The sequence below is a fragment of the Diachasmimorpha longicaudata genome, chromosome 7 (assembly GCF_034640455.1).
Source record: "Diachasmimorpha longicaudata isolate KC_UGA_2023 chromosome 7, iyDiaLong2, whole genome shotgun sequence".
NCBI lineage: Eukaryota > Metazoa > Arthropoda > Insecta > Hymenoptera > Braconidae > Diachasmimorpha > Diachasmimorpha longicaudata.
Genome location: NC_087231.1, coordinates 3,292,646 through 3,313,178, shown reverse-complemented (window position 1 = coordinate 3,313,178; position 20,533 = coordinate 3,292,646). Strand labels below are relative to the sequence as shown.

The following is a 20,533-nucleotide window of genomic DNA, read 5'->3' as shown; positions in this document are numbered from 1 at the left end:
CCATACTAAATAATTCCCAATGACAATTAAGAAATGCAAAAAACGACCAATTACAATGCTCCATTCGACAGCCAAAAAATGTCAGGAAAAAACATCATGGCTGCCCCCGCCTTCCAATTAACGCACACGTGGGTGAACGTCAACATCATAACCAACATAACCTCTCTCCTCAGTTGATAGACATGGACAGCATGAATATTGCTCAAAGATGACAACAAATAATAGAAATAACATGGAGCAACAAAAGTGGACAGATTTGCAAGTTAAACTGAGTGATCCTATCCTAACAACACTCAAGGAACTGAAATTCATCTCTCCAACGCCAATTCAAGTAAATCCATTAATATCTAACCATTCTATGTTTCAATTAGCAAATTTTTCTTCTCCTAAGACCAGAGTGCAATTACCATTTTAATATCCAACTCATAAATTTGATGAAACGAAAGATAACCTCAAAATAATTTGTCATAAAAATCAGTAAATTAACTATTAATTAATTCAGTATCATTAATTAATTATTATCAATTTGTTAAATCCATTTTATCATTTGCAGGCAGCATGTATCCCCATTTTACTGAACGGAAAAGATGTTGCTGCAGAAGCAGTGACTGGAAGTGGCAAGACTCTTGCCTTCGTTGTCACCTTATTAGAGCTTTTACAGGTATTGCATAATTATGTTTATTTCTTGGCGGATTTTTAATTCATTAAATGTGACTGAGCTCATGTAATGAATTATTTACACTATCATCAATGTTAGCCTAGATATTTTACTTTGTTTGTCCTTATTTTCTAATACGATTTAGATTTTTAAATTCCAGTCTTTCAAATGCATTTTATATGAAAGTTTATGACTCTGAAGTTAACAGAAAAAGAGCTTAACAGAGGATATTTCATTTTAAAAAATCGAGCGATTTGCAAATTTTGTTTTGTTCTATGGGAAGAGATTGAGTCCAGTTAGGGGCTAAATTATAGTAACATATATATTCCAGGGTGAGTTGAATGGAATATTAACTTGATCAACTGGTCAACACTACGTATCATATACTTTCCAAGATTTAATTTAGATAATACTGACTATGTACGAATTTTTTCGAATTTTACGCATGCAATTAGTTGAAAAATCTGGAAACTGAAAATATTGGATTATGGATAGGGATTGTCTCAATAATATAAAAACGATTTAACTATTAACTTTACTTCTTTATTATCGCACGCAGAAGGTATATCTTTCTCATATGATGTCTCCAGATCAACTGACTCTCAGTGACCAAAGATTTGACACTCTAGACCCATTTGACAAAAGGCCCTTGTTCATTCATTCCTTTCTGTTTCTTCTCTGGCTCTATTTATTAAAAACATTCTAAACATTTCGGTGCTGTTCAGAGAAGAACTATAAAAACTATGACATACTGAGATAGACTGAAAACAGCTATAGACAGACGATTCATTTTTGTCCACACATATCAAGCATTCTCAATAGAAAATATTCAAAAGCAGCGTATGCGTTCTGTAAAATACCGATCAGAGGGTAGAGCTACTTTGGTGCTATTTATCATCCTTTCATCCATAATTACTGGCTTAATTATCAGCAAGACTGAACATTGATCAAGTCATCTGTCTGATAAAGCTAAAATTATTACCATCCTGGTCAAATAATCATAATATAATTCTCTATTTTGTCATCTGTTCGGTCATATTATCGGACCCTATTTCTTAGTTATGAGAAGACAAAAAACAATACATGATATTTTTGAATTTCAGAGGAGAGAAGAAGCATGGAAGAAAATTGAAATTGGAGGGATTATCATATCTCCAACCAGAGAACTGGCCACGCAGATCAGCGAAGTTTTAGAAAAATTTCTGGAAAAAACAAAATTAAAGCAGGTGCTTTTGGTCGGTGGTACTACTCTAAAGGAAGACATAACGAGGTTAAAGAAGGGAGTTAATGTCATCGTAGCAACGCCTGGAAGACTGGACGATGTACTCACCAATTGTAAAGATGTCAATCTAGTTGGGAGCGTTAAATCACTGGTAAACTTGACTGCTGTAATTGTTCTATGCAATTTTTAGAAAATACTTTTCCGTGAAACCTTTGCAAAAGAACATCAGAGCTTTCATTTAAGGACTTGTTGCCAACATTTTCTAATTTTTTACATTTTTTGTAAATTTCTGGGAAGAACTGGATCAGATCGCCGCAAAAAAATACACATTTTTTGAGTTTTTTAAAAAAAATTTTGGAGAAATTTAGGGAATGTTTGCAAAAGTTTACCAAGAACGACATTGAACAGTGAAAATGTGGATATTCCGATCGATATAGATAGGGCCCATTGAGACGAGTATTTTCAAAAAAATGAAATCCTTGCAGTAATTTTGGAGATATTGAGGAAAAACGAAATTTACAAAAGTTGCTATATCTTAGGAACTACTGGGCCGATCGAACGGAAACGACCCGTCGAACTGAAATACGGATTTTTCGCTACAAATATTATCGTACTTTTGTACAATTTTCTCAAAATTATCCTTCAAAACACAGATATACAAAACACATTTTTTTTCGCATTTCATAACATTCCAGACAATGTGCAATTGACCTTAAACAATCGAAAAATTGGTCAAATACACAACTTCCATTCAGAAGCAAAAAGAACTGATGGTTTTATATATTTTTCGGAAGTGTCACAAGAACAATGACCAGTCATTTCTCACTCGATAATATTCTCACTCGAAATGTTTACAATTATCTATTTATTTTATATAAAGTCTGAAAACTTGTGGCAAGAAAAATTTAAGAAAAATTACTCTGCCAAATTTTGACATAATAAATGATTCTGTGTATTTTTAAGTCTCCCACGTATTGCCTAACCGTCACATTTGAGAAATTTAAAATAATAAAAGAAAAAAGAACTAAAGAAAAATGAACTAGAACTGAGAGAGAATTGAATTATTGAAAAAAAAATAAAAGCAAAAGCAAAAAATGGAAATGCAATAACTGACCCTTTCGAATGGACCAAAAACCTCCTGAACTTTTTATATAATTTACTCTTCATTTTCAACATCTGTAAACACTCAATACCAATAAATATATTTCTGTTTCAGGAATTTCTGGTTTTAGATGAAGCAGATCGACTTCTAGACCTCGGCTTCTCCACAACCCTAAACTCAATATTCAGTTACTTACCAAGATTGAGAAGAACCGGCTTATTCTCAGCCACCCAAACGAAGGAAGTCCAGCAGTTGATACGAGCTGGTTTGAGAAATCCAACTCTCGTATCCATCAAAGAGAAATCAAGTGTCTCAACTCCTCTATTACTCAGCAACTACTACACAATCGTCAATGCCGAGGGAAAGATAGCATCACTCATTCATTTCATAAACTCCAAAGGCACAAATCTGAAGTACATGATCTTTTTCTCAACATGTGCATGCGTTGATTATTTCAGTCACGTCGTGGACGCGATGTTGCCTTCAGCTAAAGTTCTGGCACTTCATGGAAAAATGAAGGGAAAACGGCACAAGATATTCGATGAATTTCGTCAGATAGATAGCGGTATTCTAGTTTGTACGGATGTAATGGCACGTGGAATTGATATACCAGAGGTCGACTGGGTTCTCCAGTATGATCCACCAGCAACAGCCAGCAGCTTTGTTCATCGTTGTGGAAGAACTGCTCGCATCGGTCACGAAGGCAATGCTCTGCTATTTCTTCTACAGACTGAGGACGCATACATTGATTTTATCAAACGAAATCAAAAGGTCGAAATGGGAGAAATTATCGTCAAAGTCGATGAAAATTTCGTCGAGAAGTGCCTGAAATGCATGAGAAATATGCAGACAAAGGATCGTCTCCTGTTTGATAAAGCAAATCGTGCATTCGTATCGTACATTCAATCTTACAACAAACACGAGTGCAATTTGATTTTACGATTGAAAGATCTACATTTGGGAAGTGTTGCCATGTCTTTTGGACTTCTCCATTTACCAAAAATGCCGGAGTTGAAGGGGCGCGATGTTACGGATTTTCAGGATGCCGATGTAGACATTAATAAGATAGCTTACAAAGATAAGCAGCGGGAGCAAAAACGCATTGAAAAACTCAATATTTATCTTGATACTGGAATCTGGCCGAGCAAGGATAAACGCAGGGGAAAACAGACTGAGCCTTGGTCTGAGGCGAAGAAGAAAAAACTCGAGAGGCAGGAGAAAAAAGGTAAAAAAAGGGAGAAGAGAAATAAAAGAATTGAGGCTGGTAATGCAAAACCTGTTAAGAAAAAGAGAAAAGCTACGGAGGAGGATATCGAGGAGCTTGCGAGGGACATAGCCTTGATAAAAAAATTTAAGAAGAAGAAGGTAATCTTTATGTTGAGTTTATTTGTTCAGTCGAAAGACGATAAGATTACAGTATTTTCCTAATTGATTAAATTCGTAAATTTTATACTTTGCAGATATCACAGGAGGAGTTTGATGCACAGTTTGGGGTGTAAGATAGTTTTTCTCTATTTTGTTATTACATGAAAATTATTTTTTGTAATTTTTTAAAACAATCGAATAAAACGCGCGCGTAGATAATTAGATCGCGTTAGAGTAATTGACCGATTTGTTTATATAATTATGGCAGTTAATTATATTTCGCATCTCGATCTCGATGATTACATGTGGATGTTTTTATTTGTAAGAATTCTAGTTGAAATCATCATATTATCGTGTAATTAATACAAAGTAGATAATATATTAATAATCTCATTCAAGTGTAATGCGGGCGAATATGTCTTCTGCGGTTTGAATTAGTTTTTTATAAAATTTATCAAAAACGTGCGATTTTTCGGATCGATCCCCAATTTTTCTGGTTAAAGACACGTCGACATCCCGGAAAAAAGCTTTTGATACATCTGCATGACGCGTGCTAAATGCACTCCTTGGTATCAACACCAGTTCTGTCTGACGTATTTTTGATCCAATGACTCATAGTTTGAGAAGTTGCAGACTTATGGGCATTTTCAGTGGTGATGAAGAGCTATTTCTCAACACATCTGAAGGGAGATGTTATCTGTATTTATTTTTCAATGGTGGGTGTGACACAGCTTGGAATTGGATTCGAGAGTTGGTAATATCTATTCCGGCTGACAACTGGGGCCTTTCGATGTCTTGATTGCATCGGAAATTATAATTTTAGCTGTATCTTTAAAAATTGTACATTGTCAATGTCTCACTTGCGAGATGTTGATACCTGACGTGTTGCTGGTGCTGTAGGCGGTCGACCATTCGTTAAGCTAGATGTTTCGCGTTTCCAGTTAATTTTTCAGGGCGATGCAGCGCAATTAGTGTAGCTCCATTTGTCTGAGCTCGACAGACGAGGTTTCCATTTTTTTTTTAATTGTTGTATACCCTCCTGATGTCTTTATGCATTCCCCGTATGCAAAAATCCTTCAAGTCCTCAAACGTATTCCCAATCCTGACTAAATAAGTCCGCATTCTCCTTAGTTTCGAATACTTAGATGGACCACAGATATTTTGACGCTCTCAAAACTCCCACTCTTCAATTTCCTCATTTCCGGCATTTGTCTGGAGACTTATGTTCCTTAGAGGAACTCTCCCTTATCCTCAGTTCCAAATCCCTCCAACTTTGAACACCTCTATAAATTCTCAGTCTCACGTCTAAAATAAACGGTCTTGCGAACAGTATCTCGCTTCCTCAGTTCCTCTAATTTTAAAACAAAATTGATTTCTCTGGAATATAACTATTAGATTTTAATTGGAAACCAGGTTAATGAACAATAGACGATATAAGTAAGAGCAGTTTGATTTTATGATTATGTGGTCACACTTCGAGAGCAGTCGACGAACTGACAAACGATCTTGAAATCTCAAAAACCAAAGGATCGTCATCATGGTTTCTTTCTTTGCATTAACAAAGATTTCTTTATATTAGTGAATAAACATAAACTGGAGTTTTTATCGTAAGACCACACAGAGGACCTCTCCAGCAAACAATTACCTCATAGTATTAATATAGACTTATATAGGTCTGTACTGTGATCGTATTGTTTTTGCTCTTTTCAATAATAACAAAATTTTTCTATTTAATGCATCTAAACCCTTTGGTTTATTCTGGTAAAAAAACTATACACAAAATTATATCATATGCACTACATATAATTATCAATTTTCAAGATTTAAACGTTTAATACAGAGGAATTCAGGAAGGAATCGATATATATAAGAGAACTTTACGATTCACATTCTGAAGAAATAGGCTGATGCTATACGGTGGGTGGTAACCTTCGCATTGTAATGCTGCTAGCAGCTCTATTCAACGATTATCATATTTCCGCTGATGGATTCGTCGATTATAACATCCAGTAGTTCAGTATCTCGATTACCATTCGAGTGGAGTTCAATTCCGATCTATGGGGATCTGAATGAAACTGAATCGGTCCATCAGGGACAGGGCGGAGCCAGAGCCAAGTGATCAAGGTCCTCCTCAGGGCCTCCGGAGTCTTCCATTTTTCCTGCGATGATGTTGAAGGGAAGTCTTTGGTTCATCGGATGCCTTAATTTCCGTGTTTGCTTTCTCAAGTGCTTGGGTTTCTTTAACATGTTGAGCAGACTTTTCATCGTAAAAACACTTATTATGAGGTGAAGATGAGTCAATCGAAGTCTTCACTTCTTTCTCCAGCAAAGAGGAGATGACAGATCTTCGGTCCTGGCAGATCGCCAGGATAAGCTGGAGGACAACTCCATGGTTAGTTGATTGGACATCGACTTGAGCACTTGATCAACGTTCGGTTGATTATTAATCGATGAGTAGGTGATGATCGGTGAAAATACCCTTTGCAGAAGAACTCGGTTAAAGTTTTGGGAACCATTTACACTGCGCTGCACCTAGTGACAAACGCTGGGAGATGTCCTTACAAATACAATAAATTGTCCGAAGCGATTCTCTGGATCAATGTGAAATTTCTGGACAGTAGTTTCAAATATCTGTACAGTCAAAATATGTGAAAAAAACAAGTTCGATTTTTCAAAATTGCAAGTGGAGATAATCCCTTAAGGGGGGAGCCTGCTTTAGAGGCTTCGAAAAATCTATATTTTCAAGGATTTTTTTGGAAAGGAAAGAAATGTCTGATTGAAATGAAACTCTTAGGATTTATTCTTATATATTTGAAGAGTCTTCTCAAATTTTTTTATTATTATACATTAGATATTCTTCATGTTTAAAGAAATTTACTGAGGCGCCACGAGTGTGCATTTCTGTGTGCCAGGCAAGATGCAGGTCGCAATTTTCATGTGAAACAAAAAAACAAAAGAAATTTTTAATTTTCAATAGTGCAATTCCTAGGTGAACCAAGAAAATTCAACAAAAAGTGAAAAATTCAACAATTTTTCGCAGATTGAAAAAAAAATGCATTTTTAGAAAAAAAAAATTTACTTTAAATCGTTTAAAAACCGGATTAATGTTAACTTTCTTAAGATATGTTAGGTTCACCTTGAAGAGAATTTAATTCCAAATTCAACGCATTTTGATTCGTTTCGATAGGACGTTTACTTTTTTTCCTATCTTGCCCAGCAATTTGAAAAAATCATAAAAATGCAAATCCGAGAAATCGCGTGTCAAAGTTTTCGTGATGCTCGTATACCTGCTCAACGCTTGCTCACTATTTCATCTGTATCTCCGGAAATAATCCGAATTTTGTTCTGAAATTTTGGAGACATTCTTGGATAGTTTAGGAAGTGATTTACGCAAAAAAAAATCGATTTTTTGAAGCCTCTAAAGCAGGCTTCCTCCTTAAGGATTATCAAGTAGTTACATCAAATGACCTTTTTTGGTTGGCATCTTCAATAAACCGTGTGTTCATCATTATTCATTATTGTTGATTTTTTTATAACGAGTAAAAAACATTGTCGCAAAAATTCTGAAGAATTATTGCAAAATATTTTCATTAATTGTTTTTACTTGACTCTCCGGGCTATGGTACGATGAAGAGGTGACAACGCTGCATGTTGTTGATATGATTGACCCATGAGTCTCTCATAACCTCATCTTACATTTTTGTGAGGTGCCAATTTGATGACAACCACGAAGATTGATGACTTATGTCAAGTGAGGAGAGACGGAACGAGCGTTTGGCAAAAATCGATCGAAAAAGGCTTTTCAGAAAGTGCCACTGGAAAAGAATTTCAAGAAGATGGGGTCGAAGGGTGATAGACGTCACAAAAATTCGTAAAACTGTTATTGTTTATAAATAAATTGTTGATTTAAATATGTGAAACATTCCGCAAACGAAAGACGTTGCAAAGTGTGAGAGAATGCCATATTGCCAAAGCACTGGAGCCATCGGATTCAAGCCATTCAATATGGCCACCGGTCAAATCGGAGGATTGTCAAGTCAATGTTATTCACTTATTTCCTGGGAAACAGATATTTTTTAATATTCTGAAAAATTGTTGAAAGCATAACGAACAAACTTACATATGGTTTCCCATGTCAACAAATGCTCTAATACCACCAAAAATGAGATTGAAGATGTGAGGGCGCTGCTCTTATGGAAATTGCGTGTTACAATTTATGTTTCGGAATTGGCTTTTCGAAATGAAATATCGGGAGACTAGGGTTGAAATCGCACTTAAAATAAAGGTTTGACCCCCCTTCAGAAGTCTTGAAAGGGATTTTGTTAAACAAATTTTTTTTGTAATACTTGTACATCCTTAAAGATCCTTGGCGAAACCCTTGAACTGCGGCAGAGGCCAATTGCCTCTGGGAGTGTATGGAAGGGGTCGACTACGTCTCTCTTCTTCAGTCGTCTGTCTTTATTTTTCTATGTTACTTGCACTCAACGAGGGGCCCCCCATACCATCACATCGCCCCTCGGCACATGGTCCTTTGTACATTCACTTCGAGGAATTATCTGGAAAACATGACTGACCTGTGTCATTTAATTCTGTCCTGAACACGTCGATCATCATTATTTTTCTGAATCCTCTTGATCGATATGAGGTAGATTTCATCGGGACATTGACATCACACGGAAATATCTGCGTAAACCGATTGAATTACGTTCTTAGATTACACACACATTATTTTGTCTGACTCAACAGATCAGAGTGGGGAGACCAGTGACTCAGTCTTTGTCATACTGAAGGAGAGAGGAGACCAGCAGTAGCAGTCAGTCTCAGTTCTGAGACTTCTGAACAGTCAGCAGTTGTATTTCGTTGTGAGATAGTCACGTTGAATGAACTCAAAGTGAGTGAATGAACTGATTAAATATAACAATCTGATTTGGTGATCATTGAAGCAGTTGGATATTGATGGAAAGTTTTTGGTAGCTAGCGATGGGTCATAATCCGCAGACGGAGCAAGAGGGAAATCGTCCGAAGTGGCTGCTGGAGCTGGAGAATCGCAAACGTAAAGTAAGTTGTTAATGTTCATTTGACAGAATAAATTCATTTCAAGGAGATGTCTGTTCATGAATTTGTGATAAACTGTTACCACCAAGTTGATCTGAAGCTAAATCTATTTCACCTCAGGAGTTTTTTTATAGGTTTGCAGTGATAAAGACTGAAATGCTGGTCAATGGAATAATTATTAATGACGATATTTATTGACGTTTATTGATACATGACTAATTTCTGATGATTAGGAGGTGAAAGACTATTGGCTCGACGATTGCATGAGAACTGAATTATTATTCTTCTTTGGGGGTCAACATCCCAAAGTGGAATGGTAGGATAGGATTGTTAATCTGTTTCTGTTGGAAAATATTCAACGTTGGAGGTGGTAGGAATATGTTTATAAAAAATGGGATTGATATTTTTTTTTACTTTTCTGCAGATTCTAGTCAGGACAGGGACCCATGAGTTGGCCATTTGGGTGCCCTCGTTGGTTGTAGTCACAAAACGTGTGGAAAAATTTGGAAAATTAAATTGTTAAATTGTTATGACTGTGAAATTGATCTTTCACGTCGTCTTCAACTGCTACATTTTCTTTCTTCCCATACACATGAAACGTCATTTTAACTTTATTTATGAGTTGAGGGACAGAATTGGACAGTGAAGGAAAGAAATTTGTTGTTCGAAATTTTTTAATAATATGGGGAAAATTTGTAATTTTAAAAATAAAACATTCTGCCGGTTCGGAACATAAACCGTGGAATGTAGTCAATAGAGACTTGTTTGGAGAATAAGGAAAAACGTGCGATCTTTCGATGATCACGTCATCGTTCTTTGGGAAAGAGCATTTTAATGTTTTATCTTGAACGACGTTGAAACTCATTCGTTCATTGCGGTCGGTGTAGAGAAGGACGTTGGACACGTCAACAAATAAAATCAAGTGGCAAACATATAGCAGAATTTAATAGATCGTTTGATTAAATTTTTATTCGATTTCTATTGGATATTTTATTAGTTTTTCATTGATTCTGTTGAAAACTTGGCAGTTCTGTCACGTTTCCTCACGTATTTCCTACAGTAATTCCATGTTATAAACTTTTCGTCGATTTTTTTGCGGTTTCTTACTTTTTTTAATTGAAACATGGAAATAAAAATGGGAGAAGTGCACGTTGAGGGACAGAATAAATTATTTAAAAAATGGCACTTCGCTGATTTCTTCTAGAAAATATTTTTTATTAAATATTTCCATTATAGAGATTTCTGGTCGATCAAAATTTTCGTAGTTTCCTTCTTTATTCAAAAAGATCGTTAACAAACAATTTTTTTAAGTTAAAAAAAATAATAATATTTGGAGTAAAATCATTGATTAGAATCATTTGCTATATTTTCATTTTTTATTATAATGTAAGCATATAAAAATTACGAAGAAAAAAAGTTTATGAATCTTCCACATCCAATGAATTTTTGATTGAAACTTTTCACATTAATTACAGATAAATTTTCCATAGAAATTTCAATAGATTCCAAAGGGGATGTCCACAAATTTTCTTTTAAATTTTTTCATCTGTCAACATGTCGTAATGTCGAACTGAAGAGCCTTTGACTTTATAAACTCCAAAATGATGAATTTTGGAAACTTTTAGCTGTTTCTCCTTGAAGAAGCTAAATATTTATAAATTTCATCAGACCTTGTGAAATGTTTTTATGGCTCATTTTGCCACTGATTCAGCATTTTTTTTGAGAAAAAAAACTATAGCAGCTATTACTTGACATACCTGTTAAATAAAAGTTACATAATAAAACTACAGCGATATTACTGATCGCAAATACAACATATTAATTACTGTCATTTACAAATTTCAGCCGCGTTTGGCACACGAAGTAGGCGCCGGTGCTCCATGTATAAAATGCACAACTTCTTGTCCCGGATTGGATCTCCACTTCTGGCGAAAGATTTGTAAAAATTGCAAATGCAGTAGAGACGATCATGATGTGCCAGACGAAGATTTTCCTCAATTCGATTTACTCTTCGGACCAAGTGGAGTACCAAAAAAGAAATCGATAATTCTCAAGAGACAATCAGACGAGGAAATGTACGAATGGGCACCACCAGACGCATCGAAAGAACTAGCCATCGATTACATGAAGGCCTTGCCCGAGGATAAATTACCAATAAAGGGAACAGCGGGTGCTGCATTGAGAAAGCAACAACTCCAGAAACAATTGCCTCTTCATGACATTGATCACAAAGTGTGCGACGAGCTGACAGATTCCGAGAGAAAGCAGTTCGAAAAGTACTTGGAGAATTTGAAAAAATACGTGGGACAAGGGAGAGTATCAAAGTTCGTAACAGCTCGTCCGTTTGATCGTGCCCTGATGACACCAGCCAATGCATCTGAATGCTTCAGTCCCAAACACAAACCTACAGCGTTCCAGGGGAATTCCCCGAACCTGCGGACTCCAAGTAGTTTTGTAACAAAAAAATACGATCAAGGATCGCATTTGCCTCGAGACCGGAGTCCAATAATTAGGGATCCAGCTCTGGTGCCGAGTAAACGTGAATTCCTCACGAATCCTGTCGTCGAGCAGATCTCCAGCGAACCATCAAGACTGGGAAGGTACCATCACATTTTGGGAGATGTCAAAGCTGATCATCAGTTGGCTCAGTCCACAAATGTCACCAGAACTCCTCATCCTGCTGTGAATTTCTCGACTGTCAGTAGAATTCCACAGGATGAAAATGTTCCTTTGGCTTATCCTGAATCTCACGATGTCTTTGGGTCCTTTCCTGGACCTCCTGAAATGTCCAACACCGGTCATATACCTGACGATGGTCAAGGATTACATTCATCACGAGACAGGAGTCCTTCATCTGTACCCAGTGCTCCAGCAGCTGCATCAAGTAAACGCGAGTTCCTCCCGAATCCTGCGTTTGACCAGATCTCCAGCGAAGCTTCAAGACTGGGCAGATACCATCACAACACCATTTTGGGAGATGGTAAAATAAATCAACAAGTGGTACAATCCACGTCTGTTCCTGGGGTTGAAAATCCTGCGATAAACTTTCCAACTCTCAATGGTCTTCCACAAGGACGAAATTATTCTCCAGCTCCTCCCGAAACTGAGATTGGTGGTGTCTGCACAGGTACAGCTGGACATTCAGATGCTCTGAATGGCCCCATAAATCCGGCATTACACTTCGCTCAATCGAATTTGTACAGTGAAACTCCCGGAATCACCAACAGTCTTCCTTGCTACCCACAATATCAGAGAACTGGAGGTGTAAAAATTGATTACGCTGTGAGTGATAATAAACCTCTGAGGTCTCATCAGTGGGCGAAAAAATTGGATAAATTCACTGGACAGCCATCATCGGAGGAGGATAATTCAGCGTTGGCGGATCAGATGCTGTCAGAAGCACTTTTACCTCCTAGTTCAATTCACTCTAACGATATAATTGCAAGTACTTTGGACGAAAAAGGACTTTCTTATATTAGAGAAAAATTGTCTTCGAAATATGGAGAGAAAGACGACTCTGCTGACGTCCAACATCAAAATCCCAGGAAAGGTTTGGACGGTGGAGTTCCCCTGAGAGATCCTAGATCTACTGAGAACAATACAAAGCCTATTGCATCACAATTGCTTCCATATGGAAGTGTCAATTCGAGTATTGCTCATTCGATGAGCCAGAATAATCCAGTATTTCCTGAGGGAACTGTTGGAACTATCCGAACAATGGAAAATCCTCTGGTTAATTACTTGGGTTCGGAATTGGAGAATATGAAAATTTATCCAGCCAAACAAAAGTGCCATCAATGTAAAGAAGATATTGTTCTTGGTGATGTCATTGTAACTGCTGAGCAGGCGAAGGATGCAGCTTGGCATCCGGGATGTTTTGTTTGCTCAGTTTGTGACGAACTTCTTGTGGATCTTGTTTACTTTTATCACAAAGGGAAATTGTACTGTGGTAGAGATTTCGCCGGACTTCTGGAGATACCCAGGTGCTTTGCCTGTGATGAGGTGAGTTCTGGAGAATTTGGTAGGGGAGAGGCGAATATTTAGAAGTGAAAGGGCATATTTGGGGTGGGAATTGTGATTTTTTTTCGTTCCTCCCCCTAATTGTTAGGGTGTTCCGAACATACAATACAGACATTTTAGATATTAATCATTTAACAGGGGATATCTACTTTTCCTATTAGATTCATAAATATTCTTTGAGAATAACAAAGTACTTTGGTTATATTTTCTTCCGTAAAATTCTTCTCTACTTTCCTAGTTAAACACGAGAGCTTTCATTTGTCCCTTATGACCATAAGGTCCTCAAGATTTTACAACAATTTTACAACAATTTTTTTATACAAATTTCCCGGTCAGAGTTTGATTCTTAATAATGAATTATCAGAAATTTTTTAAAATACAAACAAAAAATAGAAAGTTCACTTATTGAGAAAAGTTGATGGAATCATCCAAAACTAGTCGTTATGGCCATTGGACATGTTCTTTATTTCCCTCCCTCCAACAGTTCACGTACAGATAAGTGAAATTAGGGGTTGTTCAAGGGGAGAAGAGAAGAGAATGTTCAAACTTCTATCCGAGTCTTTAATTCCTACAATTTTTTTCCAGTTGATATTCGTGAGGGAATATACGATAGCAGAGGGTCACAACTACCACGTGAAACATTTCTGCTGTTGGGATTGTGATGAGCCCCTCGCTGGTAAACAATACATCTCCGAGAGTGATCGACCACTGTGTCTTCCATGTTACCAAAAGACTTACGCGAAAACTTGTTCTGCATGTCAGAAAGTAATCGCTGCTCATCAACAGGGCGTTGCTGTGAAAAATTTGGATTTCCACGCCTCCGAGGAGTGCTTTTGCTGTGCAAATTGCAAAAAAAGTCTTCTAAATGGTAGAATGGCTATCAAAGAGAACAAACCATTCTGCAGTAAAGAATGCATCACAACATTTCTAAGTAAATTTTGAAAAAAAAAATATATGAAGACTGTATTTCAAGAATTTTGTATTGATACATGATTATTAAATATAATTATAGAATAAAGTACTTTTATCACCAACGTTGAAAACAATTTACAAACAATGTCCAGTCATTGTAATGTTAAACATTCATTTACTTTAGCAACATTTAAACACGAATGTTTAATGAGAAATAGACTACTCTCATTTACAATTCAGAGATAGGAAAAATATATTTTTCAATTTTCAACGCCCAGTATTTATAATAATTGAGAGTAAAGAAACAAGAAACGAATTCAGTAAGGAAATGGTTAATGTGCAGTACAACATTGTTGTCAATTATGCACTTATCTCGGTAAGAGATAAATTGTTGATAAACGAGTCAAAGTACTACCTCTCGAGTATTTTCTGGATTAAAGAAAAAATTCAGGATATATTCGACTGTTAACACTTGTTTCTCCGATGAATGCATAAATAACAAAAATGGTATAATTGTTTCAATGACATTTACCCACTTCGCTACCGAAATTAAAATAAATTACTCTAGCAATCTTAATGACTACATGGTGGACATATATCAGGAGTGAGTATTTCCTTGTAAGAAGGCGGAGGTGCTTGGAATCCTCATACTATCTCACTCTGAGTCGCTATCTATAACATTTTTTATTCTTTTGCGAAGGTCTTTATCTGGTGTGATTGAGGACGATGATGACTGTGGGGAGGGACTCCGTTTTCTCGGTGTTTTAGCTGTCCTCGAGCGAGTGACACGTCCTGCAAGAAAATTTCATCATGAGAAGCAGTTTATGACATGTAAAATTTGGAGAAAATTGGCTAGTTTGTCCTCCTAGGAAATTTTCTGGATAAAATTTCCCCGATGGAATTTCTCCGATTATTCCAGGAAAAAAATATTGTTCCACAAATTTCCGCATGAAAAATTTCTCCCCGAGAATTTTCTTCTTTCGTTTAATCGGCGTAGTTGTGTCCACTGCTCTAGAGTAATAACGCCAGTTCTAGATAAATGACCACAAGTGTGCGCACACATACTCCCACACGTACAGACAATTTTTAAAAACAATTTTTAGAAAGTAGTTCCCATGGCTAAGCATTTCCAATGAAAAAGAGCACATCACGATTACAATGTTTCCAGTTAAAAGGAAAAATCCAGTGTAAAGTACTCTCATTCTATTCCCGATGTTTGATACACTGAGCAAAAAAAAATGAGTGAATCAAAAAAATATTTTGTTGAATAGTGGCAAAGAAATATTTTTTAGAAACAAATGAATGATTTTTTATTTTGACGGTGTTTGGGGTATTTTAAGGGAATAAATTTTTCGAAAGGGCTAACAATAAATCGAAGCAAACGAATTTGCATTGATTTAGGAAAATATTGTTTTGATACTCTTGGAAGAAATATTTCTTTGATTTTCACGCGTTATTCCTCTCAGTGTAGATTTGGTTTCTCGATGCACATTTTGTCATATATCATTTTCGTCCCTGTTCATTTGAACTCTGGCTTGGTAAAGGGAGACACGTCTGTCCCTTTTGCAACCAGTGTGTTAAGGATTATCTCCCCATACTGTTGAACTGTCAGTTCCAGTCTCCTCTGAGAAGTGACTCTTCAACAAAATATCGCTACTGGCCCTATCTTTGAACTCAAACGATCGCAGATCCACGAAAATTCTCTTTTGCTTCTTCAAAAAGTGGTAAATGCAAGAACTATTTTGTACGAAGTCGTAGTTGTGTTCAATCTAACTGAGTAAATTTTTGATAATTTACTGTACTGCTGGGACTTTTCAACACAGTTTTCTCGGTCCTATGTTCTGAGGTCAAAATGTCAATTACATTGAACATTAGAATGATTATGTTATTTGTACTTCTTGTATTTTGTTTTGTGTTCCATCTACTAACTGCTGCCATGCAACAGTTACAGTAATTATATATTTAAATCATTTTGCTTATTGAATTTTCCAATTTCCTCAGAAATACTGTCGTTGTATATGGTTTTTCGGGAAAATTTCCATTTGAAACAGTTAGTTTACCGAAAAATATTATCGGACCGATTCTTAGATCCAAATGTTAATAATTATAAGATGTACAAACCCTCAGAGATTATATTTTTAGGATCCAGCTGGGACAGTTCTTTAACTCGCTCCATCCTCTCCTTAGCTTTCTTACATCTTTCCAATGTTGGCCTTCCCGTGATGCCGTGTTTTTCCAGCAGCTCTTTCATACGTCTCACACGTGCAGCAGTAGATTTGCAGCCAGCCCAGAGCTCATCGAATGATTTAACACGAATTCCTGCCGCGTTCAAGTACTTCTTCAGAGATTTTATCTTTGCGTTATTTTCTGGCTTCTGAAAAAGTAAATTTGACAAATTAATGAGTCTCTAAGTTGAATAATGCGTTTATCGAGAGTATGAGAAAATAATCTCAGGGCTTTCATGACCGAAATTTTTAATTAGCACGAATCATTCGTGGGATAGGTTTCCGCTCCTTCGAGAGAAAAATATCGATAATAAAATATAGTTTTTTAATTTTCCCCTCTTCAAATTGACCGAAATAATTTTGTTCGTTTTTAAATTACCATATCATCGTTGGCGCATTCGAAGAGCACGAAAATGTCTTTCAAGATGACATGTTACCACCGATATTTTTTTTTGTTAATTACTCAATTAAATGGTTTCTTTCAATCTTGAAATTTTTATACAATAATTGTCAATGAAATGAAACAAATTTTGAGCTCAATTAGCATTTGTTTTGCTGTAGAACTTCGAATATCATCTTTTTAGTAATACAAATATGGGAAATTGCGGAACATCACTGTTATTCGAATAATTATCTCGGAAATGAGGGCATATTCAATCGAATATTGAAAAATGAGTCTATTAAATCTTCGTTTAATAGACCAGAATAGAGATAGTTCGATAATAGATCATATGATGAATTTAAGATTCAATATTTGGTGATATTTGATGAGATAATTCCTTTTTTCAATCTTTTTCAACAGTCGTTTTACTGATAAAGTAACAATTCTGGAGAGGGTCGGAAAATTAGAATTCTTATCACTCTATTGAATTTTTTTTTGTGAAAATTTGACCTAAAAAATGAATTTTTCGAGTAATTAAGGATTTTAAAACACGTTATCTTGTATAAGTTCTATCAAACGAGATTGCATCATGTTAACATACTGCTATTTATGACATATAACATTAATTTCACTTCAATCTTAAAAAAAAATAAACATTACCTCATCATTCTTCTTCCGCTTTTTCTTTCCTTTACCATCTGAATCCCCTTTTTCATCTTCAGACTCATCATCACTTTCTTCAGAGCCTGATTTTTTAGAATCGTCACTTTCATCAGCTTTAGCCTTTTTCTCATCAGAATTTTTACCTGATTTATCATCAGCATTATCTGATCCTTCCTCGTCTTCATCCTGATCTTCGTCAGATTCTTCCGTCTTCTTCTTACCCCGTCCCCGTTTCTTCTTATCATCGTTAGCAGGTTTTATCGTTGATTTTTTTGGGTGTCCTCGTTTCTCAATCTTTTTAGCCGATTTCGGAGCTATTTTTTCCTCAGATGATGCATCAGAATGTTCCTCTGAATCAGAATCCTTTTCCTTTCCTTTTGCCAATTTTTTACCCTTCGATTTTACTGATTCTTTATCTTTCTTTTTCTCCTTTTTATCGTCTTCCTTTTTTTTCTCAACAGGTCCACTCTCTTTTTCTTCCTCCTCTGAACCACTCACTTCTAGTTCAGAATCATTGGGTTTAGCCTTCACAATGATCGTCTTCGATCTAGGTTTGGATTCCTTCTCACCTTCACTTTCAGAGCTGGTATCCTTGTCGCTGGCACATTCAACAGACATTTCCAATCCATTCACCACTTCTGGCTCCTTAGATTTAGATTTTGTTGTCTTGGTATTTTCTGGCGATTCCAGTTCATCCGAAGATTTGTCCTCTCCTTTTTCCAATCCTGCTGGAGATGCATCATTTTTTTGTTCATCAGGATCAACAGATTCATCGGACTTCTTGTTTGATGATTCCGCCAACTTATCTGACTCTTCCTTCTCACCTTGAACTTCAGAAGTGCCATTGGCTTTTTTGGTAGCCTCGATATTCTTCGTCGGGCTCACGTCTTTTTTCGCTTTTTTCAGAGGGAGATCGTCGTCCTCTTCCTCCACTGAGTCGTCCCTTGGGCGCTTCTTGACCTCCTCCGCATCCATTTTCTCTTCTGGATCCTTTAGTTGTGAAGCACTGGGACTTTCCAGGTCCTTAACATCCATGGTCTCATCCTCAACCATGTCGTCGAATATCTATTGAATAATTTGAAAAAAAAATTAGTAAAGGTTTATTTCGAGAAAATAAAGGACTAATGGCTAATTTTGTCAGGAGGTAGTTTTGTTGAATATTTGAGGATTCCAAACAATTCTCAATCATTGACAGGTACCCTTTTTATACATTGATGTTTTTGCTTCCGAATGGAGGTCTTGCATTTGACCGATTTTTCGATTCTCCAATTTCAATTGCAAGTTACATAAAATGTTATGAAACACGAAAAAAGGACGATGTTGTTTATATATGTAAAAAAATATCGTTTGAGTTTCAGCTCGATCGGTCCAGGAGTTCCGGAGGTATAGTAACTTTTATAAATTTTGTTGTATCTCAATATCTCAAAAACTACCGCAGGGATTTCAAATTTTTTTCTTAAAATACTCGTCTCAGTAGGTCCTATCTATCTCGATCGAAATATCCACATTTTGGGCGCAATCGGCCAGACGGTTCCAGAGATATTACACCTTTTGCGTGAACGTATTTCCTTAAATATCTCATCAAACCCTCAACAGATTTCAATTTTTTTCATTTAAAAATACTCGTCTCAGAAGGCAGCATACAAAGCTATGAAAATATGTAAACCCTTTGGTACAAAAATCGCGAGATATTGTCATTTTTTTGTTTTGTAATATTTCAGTATTCTATACTCAAAAATTTGATGACAAATTGAAATAACAAGTTAAAATTTGATATGATCTTAGCTTTCATGATATGAGAACATCAGACAGACGTCGGATGAGCGGAATCGGTTGTCTGGTTGTTACAAAATTTATTGTTTCGTTGAAGTTTATCTTAATAATAAGTTAAATATATCTTTTTAAATTCCCTCACGAATGTCAGTATCACCACTAACTCACGTTGCGAATATCTGCCTTTTCATTTTTGAAATCGAATTGGTCCGTATCCATTCGGAAGCCTGCTACCAATCGAATTGGTAGAAATGAATGAAAAAAATAACCCGGAAAGTATCGGTCACATCACTTCTGTCGAATAGCCTCGATCGCCTGCTTGTTAGTGCAATTTTTTTTATAATAATCGGTATTTTAATCGTATTATTTCCATAATAGTATTTTTATAATTTATCCTCCGACAATAAGTATTTTACTCAACTATTAAGAATATCAAGTTAGCTTGTCTTTCAACTAAAAAACCACAAATTTATAATTAGCCATATGCATAACAAAAATATTATTTTCCTGGTATGGATAAACATCTTCCGCCAGAAAAACTTGTCATGACACAAGTACAATTTGTAACAAGTGCGATAACGACACTTAAAATCAAGAAGACAAGACACTTTATGGTTTTGTGTTTATCAAATGACCCTCTGAGGATCGTATTTCATGAAATTTTTACATTTTCTCGTTACTTCGACGAAGCCGGTCGCCCTCCGCACACATTTAACCAACAACCGAAAACATTCTTTCAATAAAACTCGTCAACACTTCATATCCCTAAAAACTGAAGTAGTCCTTCTGGTTAATCAATTTGTTACAAATCTCGGGATCAATTAACCGACACTGTTGTTTGCATTTTCGTCGATGATTAACACAGATTAAACGAATGATTATCTCTTGCAAATGATTACGTTTCACAGTCTTCAGTTCATGATGTATTTCACCCAAATTATGCATCAGACAAAATAATTATTTGCAGACAAACCTTTGAGGATAATTTATGGTGTTAATTAATCCTTCTTTGATGTATATATGTTTGGGAGTTATTATCGATATTTATGTAAAATGTGCTCCTAAAGTTTGCGCGGGATAAATCTACGCGGCAACTGTGTGACGGCCATGTTTTGTTCTCCAACACTACTTCAACGACTTTTTTTTTCAACTTTTC

At 36.1% G+C, this 20,533-nt stretch overlaps 3 protein-coding genes and 1 long non-coding RNA gene across 5 annotated transcripts; 2 read left to right on the top strand and 2 right to left on the bottom strand.

Moving 5' to 3' along the window:
• The first annotated feature begins 11 nt into the window (after positions 1–11).
• Positions 12–4,751, top strand: LOC135164662 (probable ATP-dependent RNA helicase DDX55 homolog). The gene is made up of 5 exons (XM_064125231.1): positions 12–331; positions 554–661; positions 1,762–2,031; positions 3,097–4,347; positions 4,443–4,751. The coding sequence occupies exons 1-5, from the start codon at positions 209–211 to the stop codon at positions 4,479–4,481; spliced, it is 1,791 nt and encodes a 596-aa protein (XP_063981301.1). The 5' UTR covers positions 12–208; the 3' UTR covers positions 4,482–4,751.
• On the bottom strand, positions 4,505–8,698 carry LOC135164689 (uncharacterized). Its single transcript, XR_010299370.1, has 3 exons — positions 8,468–8,698; positions 7,816–8,405; positions 4,505–6,978 (listed from the first exon to the last, which is right to left on the bottom strand). It is a non-coding gene; the product is annotated as an uncharacterized LOC135164689 (long non-coding RNA).
• Positions 8,699–8,852: 154 nt separating this feature from the next.
• Positions 8,853–14,468, top strand: LOC135164655 (uncharacterized). Of its 2 annotated transcripts, none has more exons than XM_064125220.1 (5): positions 8,853–8,992; positions 9,094–9,238; positions 9,326–9,405; positions 11,248–13,404; positions 14,008–14,468. In XM_064125220.1, exons 3-5 carry the CDS (start codon positions 9,328–9,330, stop codon positions 14,362–14,364), a joined length of 2,592 nt encoding a protein of 863 aa, XP_063981290.1. In that variant the 5' UTR covers positions 8,853–8,992; positions 9,094–9,238; positions 9,326–9,327; the 3' UTR covers positions 14,365–14,468. The 2 variants fall into 2 exon arrangements, with proteins under 2 accessions (XP_063981290.1, XP_063981289.1); XM_064125219.1 differs by having other exon boundaries at positions 9,322–9,405.
• LOC135164667 (ABC transporter F family member 4-like) lies at positions 14,355–20,512 on the bottom strand. The gene is made up of 4 exons (XM_064125241.1): positions 20,351–20,512; positions 17,602–18,669; positions 16,456–16,708; positions 14,355–15,126 (listed from the first exon to the last, which is right to left on the bottom strand). The coding sequence occupies exons 2-4, from the start codon at positions 18,655–18,657 to the stop codon at positions 14,990–14,992; spliced, it is 1,446 nt and encodes a 481-aa protein (XP_063981311.1). The 5' UTR covers positions 18,658–18,669; positions 20,351–20,512; the 3' UTR covers positions 14,355–14,989.
• Positions 20,513–20,533: the final 21 nt, after the last annotated feature.

Bases quoted from the DNA above. Each gene is read 5' to 3' on its own strand.
- LOC135164662 (XM_064125231.1), top strand. From the start codon at position 209: ATGACAACAAATAATAGAAATAACATGGAGCAACAAAAGTGGACAGAT. The intron at 2,032-3,096 runs GTAAACTTGACT...TTTCTGTTTCAG, and splicing joins TTGGGAGCGTTAAATCACTG to GAATTTCTGGTTTTAGATGA. The intron at 4,348-4,442 runs GTAATCTTTATG...TATACTTTGCAG, and splicing joins AAAAATTTAAGAAGAAGAAG to ATATCACAGGAGGAGTTTGA.
- LOC135164655 (XM_064125220.1), top strand. From the start codon at position 9,328: ATGGGTCATAATCCGCAGACGGAGCAAGAGGGAAATCGTCCGAAGTGG. The intron at 9,406-11,247 runs GTAAGTTGTTAA...TACAAATTTCAG, and splicing joins TGGAGAATCGCAAACGTAAA to CCGCGTTTGGCACACGAAGT. The intron at 13,405-14,007 runs GTGAGTTCTGGA...ATTTTTTTCCAG, and splicing joins GGTGCTTTGCCTGTGATGAG to TTGATATTCGTGAGGGAATA.
- LOC135164667 (XM_064125241.1), bottom strand. From the start codon at position 18,657: ATGGTTGAGGATGAGACCATGGATGTTAAGGACCTGGAAAGTCCCAGT. The intron at 16,709-17,601 runs GTAATGTTTATT...TTACTTTTTCAG, and splicing joins AGCGGAAGAAGAATGATGAG to AAGCCAGAAAATAACGCAAA. The intron at 15,127-16,455 runs GTTTGTACATCT...ATTTTCTTGCAG, and splicing joins TAAAAATATAATCTCTGAGG to GACGTGTCACTCGCTCGAGG.